Source organism: Marmota marmota, unplaced genomic scaffold (assembly GCF_001458135.2).
Source record: "Marmota marmota marmota unplaced genomic scaffold, marMar, whole genome shotgun sequence".
In the NCBI taxonomy this organism is placed as follows: Eukaryota; Metazoa; Chordata; class Mammalia; order Rodentia; family Sciuridae; genus Marmota; species Marmota marmota.
In genome coordinates, this window is record NW_025999900.1 from 58,061,375 (window position 1) to 58,066,115 (window position 4,741).

General features: G+C 43.8%; 1 protein-coding gene across 4 annotated transcripts in view; it reads left to right on the top strand.

Moving 5' to 3' along the window:
• The first annotated feature begins 3,835 nt into the window (after positions 1-3,835).
• Positions 3,836-4,741, top strand: part of Unc79 (unc-79 homolog, NALCN channel complex subunit) — a 258,968-nt gene continuing 258,062 nt past the window's right edge. For 2 of the 4 annotated variants that reach the window (XM_048799233.1, XM_048799236.1), the window contains exon 1: positions 4,442-4,556. In XM_048799233.1, coding sequence (XP_048655190.1) covers positions 4,442-4,556 — 115 coding nt within the window. Of the gene's footprint in view, positions 4,557-4,741 lie in introns of all 4 variants that reach the window. The other 2 variants (XM_015495035.2, XM_048799242.1) reach the window with 2 other exon arrangements.

Below are 4,741 nucleotides of genomic sequence, written 5' to 3' on the forward strand. Positions count from 1 at the left end.
TGGTTCCATTCCCAGCTTTCCAAGGAATCTCCATACTGCTTTCCAAATTGGCTGCACCAATTTGCAGTCCCACCAGCAGTGTATAAGTGTACCTTTTTCCCCGAATCCTCACCAGCACTTGTTGTTGTTTGTCTTCATCATGGCTGCCATTCTTACTGGAGTGAGATGGTATCTTAGAGTAGTTTTAATTTGCATTTCTCTGATTGCTAGAGATGATGAGCATTTTTTCGTATATTTGTTGATTGATTGTACATCCTCTTCTGAGAAGTGTCTGTTCAGGTCCTTGGCCCATTTGTTGATTGGGTTATTTATTTTTTTTGTGATTAGCTTTTTGAGTTCTTTGTATAGCCTAGAGATTAGAGCTCTATCTGATGTGTGAGGGGTAAAAATTTGTTCCCAGGATGTAGGCTCCTTATTCACCTCACATATTATTTCTCTTGCTGAGGAAAAACTTTTTAGTTTGAATTCATCCCATTTGTTGATTCTTGGTTTTAATTATTGTGCTATAGGTGTCTTATTAAGGAAATTGGGGCCTTGCTCCCCCAAAGTGTTAAGTTTTAGAAAGACATGTAAAATTTGGCAATAATTGTACAAGTTTTAATAAACATAATCTTATTTATTTATTTTCTTTTGGAGTGCTGGGTTTTAAACCTAGGGCTTCACATATGCTTGGTAAGCACTCAAACACTGAGTTACACCCCCAGCCTCTATTTTTTGTGTTTCTGTATTTCAAGTCCTTCATTAAACAACAGAAGGAAATGTTTGGAGAAGATTTTTTTTTAAATTTATTTTTTAGTTGTAGTTGGACACAACACCTTTATTTCACTTGTTTATTTTTTTATGTGGTGCTGAGGATCGAACCTAGGGTCTCACACATGCGAGGCGAGCGCTCTACTGCTGAGCCACAACCCCAGCCCCTGGAGAAGATTTTGAAAAGTGCTACAATATGAAATCAAGGGAAGAGGGAGTTTTAAAAAGCAGCAGGGAGAGATTTCAAATGCTGGTATTTGTCATCAAGAAAAGTTGGGCTGGGGTTGTGGCTCAGTGTTAGAGTGCTCACCTAGTACATGCAAGGTGCTGGGTTCAATCCTCAGCACCACATAAAAATAAATAAATAAAATAAAGGTATTGTGTCCAACTACAACTTAGTGGCAGAGCATTTGCCTAGCATGTGTGAGGCCCTGGGTTTGATCCTTAGCACCACACACACACACACACACACAAAATTAAAACAAATAAAATAAAGGCATGCTGTCCATCTACAACTACAATTTTTTTTAAGTTATAAAAAAGAGAGAGAGAGATAAAGTAAGCCAGGTGTGGTGGCCCACACCTGTAATCCCCAAAAGGAGGCTGAGTCAGGAGGATTACTAGTTCAAAGCCAGCCTCAGCAAAAGCGAGGCGCTAAGCAACTCAGTGAGACCCTGTCTCTAAATAAGATACAACATAGAGTTGGGGATGTGGCTCAGTGGTTGAATGCCCCTGAGTTCAATCCCTAGAACCAAAAACAAACAAATAAACAGAGAGAGCGAGAGCAAGAGCGAGAGCGAGAGCGAGAAAGTAACTGACTATTAGGAACTTATTAGTGACTGATGAGAGAACCTACTTGAGCCAGGAGTTGACAGCAGATGGAGTGTTAAGGAAGTTCAGGCACTAGTTGGAGAAAGAGAGCCCATTTATTAGAGTGCAGCTTTTCTAGGATAGGAAATTTATCCATGTTTGTAAGCAGAAAGAGTCATGCTTAATGAAATTGCTAGGGAGAGGGACATATAGAGATCAAATTCTGGAATAAATGGGAGTACATTTTTAATTAGAGGTATAGATTAAGAAACAAAGGGCATTTCATCCGGCAATGAGAAGAGGCACTGCTTCTACAGTAGAAGAAAAGATACAGAGAAAGGTCAACCCAGTTGGAGATAAAGAGAAGAAAATAAAAGGTGACGGAGTTTATATTTGTTTCATTAAAGGAGTAAGTCAGGTCATATGTTGGCCTGGAGGAGCTGGGCAGTGGAGATGGTCCGGATTGAGGAAATACCCTAGTCACAGGTCTGAAGGCTGAAGTTGTGAGAGCCTCGACTCATGATTAGGATATCAATAAATTGGTTAATGCAGACTTTGAAAGGCCTTAAACAGTCTGAACTAACCTGAGAGACTGCTTGCATTTGAGCTACTTGAGCAGTAACACCAATAACAGCAATTACTTGTATGGCAGGGATTGTTCTAGTTCTCATAGTATACTCATTCATTCTGGACATTAACTTTAAATGTGACCCTAATAAGGGTCTTTTGTGAGTGAGAACATTGAGGCATCGAGAAGTTAAATGACTTGCACAAGATCCCTCAGCTCATAAGAGGCAGAACTGAGTCTCAAACTTGACTAACTCCAGAGTCCATGACCTTAAAACTGTTATATTCTCTCTCAATGGGAGGTTTATTAAGACAAACAGTAGAAATAGTAAGCAGATGAAGGGAGAATAGTTTTCCAATAGATACTTTGTCCTTTGTTTCTGTTTTCCAGGACACTTTAAAAAAAATTCAATTACTGTTTTCTTAATCAAAGCTTCAAGCTTCCCAGAAATTTCTGAATAAATCCTTCAGCTTTCCTTTAATCATACAAAATGTTTATCATCTTCTCAGAAATGTTCATTATATTCATATTCAGAATGATTCCAATATATTTTTATCCAGGATTAACTCTCCATCATTGCTCTTCACAGAATTATTTATCTTTGACTGAAAACTGGAACTTCTTTTTTGGGGGGGTGTGGTTGAGGGGGTTTAGGGAATGAACTATGGTATAGGATGATAGCCCCATCATTCAGTCTGGCATTTCAAGGCCTGAGGCAGCAGGGTCCAGTCACATATATATGCCAAAGCACCAAATCCTACTCCCTGATGAACATTTTGCAATACCATGAAACTTGGCCACTGTTTCATCATAATGCAACTTCATTATAATGGACAATCTCTGTGTTGTTTGAGGGCTTTTTTCCTGGTCTCTCAGAAACATCTTTTCTTGACATTAGTTCATAATATTTTTTCTTAATCATCAAAGATTTTAATTTGCTAATTTGTACATATCATACAGAACTTAATGTTCTTTCCCTAAAATACGGATCATTCCTTTTTTTTGTGTGAGATGGAAAAATATTTATCTAGTAAACGTTGAAAATCACTGATGAATTTATAATTCCTATAGCCTCAATCAACTTGTTATAACCATTGCTCCTCAGGTTTACAAACTAAACTATTTGAATGAAGAATGGTCACAATGGGTAGCAACTGGACAGTACTTTAATTTTAAAGAGATTTTCACATCCATTATCCTGTTTGACCTGCCCTATAACTCTTTGGGTGACAGGGCAGATTTTATTTTTCCCATTGTATAGATAAAGAATCTAGGTTTAGGGGAGATTAAAAGATTAGTTCTGGAGAAGTAAATACTGAACTGGGTCTTCAATCTGATTTTTCCTGACTCCAAATCCAGGTTGAGAATGCTTCTCCACTTTGTAGTAGACTCTTTTGGCATCTTTCTATTAATATGCATGATGCCCTTTTCTATTGCCTTCTTTTCTATTGGCTTCGATTCCCCAGCAGAGGGGCTTCCTAAGGTGCCTGGATTTAGACTGGACGTTTGCAAGGGAGCACACCTGGGTTCTTCCTGTCTCCAGTTTTTCATCTTCCTTTTCGGTGGCCTTTCCAGCTTCAACATCCGTGGAAATCTCCTCCTTTCTCTAGCCCCCACTTCTCAAGTCTTTTTACAGCCCCTGGCAGTGGGACCTCCCATCCTTAATCATCAGCAGGAGAGCCCATCCGCCAGGGGAGGCAGAGGGCACGGACCGCAGCACGCCGGGAAGCCATGCTAAGGGTTACTTCTGCATTTCCTTCCTCGCGGTCCTCAGGAGCATCCTCGTCGCCCTCCGGCCCCGGCTCTCTCCAGCCCGCCCCGGATCCGCCTCCCTCTCCTTCCTCCCGGAGATTGAGACGAAGCCTGGGACGCACCTGTGTCCCTCTCCGGTCACCGCGTTGAGACACTGGGGGCTGCTCAGGGAGCAGGATTTACAGGCCCGGAGCACGCCAATGGGAGATCCAAATGGTCGGGGACTCCGGCACTTTAAGAGGCTTTTCTCTGGGAAACACCCGTCCCCTCCGTGCGCCTTATGAATGGAAATACTCCTCCCCCGGTCGAGCCCATTTTCCCATTTCACCAGGAGCCGCAGCTTGCTCTCTCCTTTCGGTCTCCCCGCCCACATCAACGCGGGCAGCTCCAGGAGGGGACGGACAGGAAGCCTTTGGCCGCCTATTAAATCCCACCCATTTCTCCGGGGGCGATTTCCTAACCTTCCGGGACCGAATTCTGCAATTTGATGTGCGTTTTGTCCGAATGGTAGCGACACGGGCCTAAGGGAGGGGGAAAGCGAGGGGGTGGGGGGTGGGGGGTATGCGCTCTTTTCCGTCGGCAACATCGCTGGCGGAGCGAGGGAGCTCACACGACACAGATTTTGGGGCAAAGCCTTTCCATCTGGACAGCACCATGTCCACCAAAGCGGAGCAGTGTAAGTAGCAGCCGGCCCGGCACTCCGGCCCGGCCCCCGGCGGGAGCTATCGCAGTCGCGGCGTTGCGGCTGCTGGGAGACCTTGGCATTGTGCTGGTGCGGGGGTGGGGCTGAGGTTGGGCGGTGGGGGTGGGGTCGAGAGGAGGTGGGGCAGGGTGGACGTGATGGCAGCGCGGCGCTGTCCC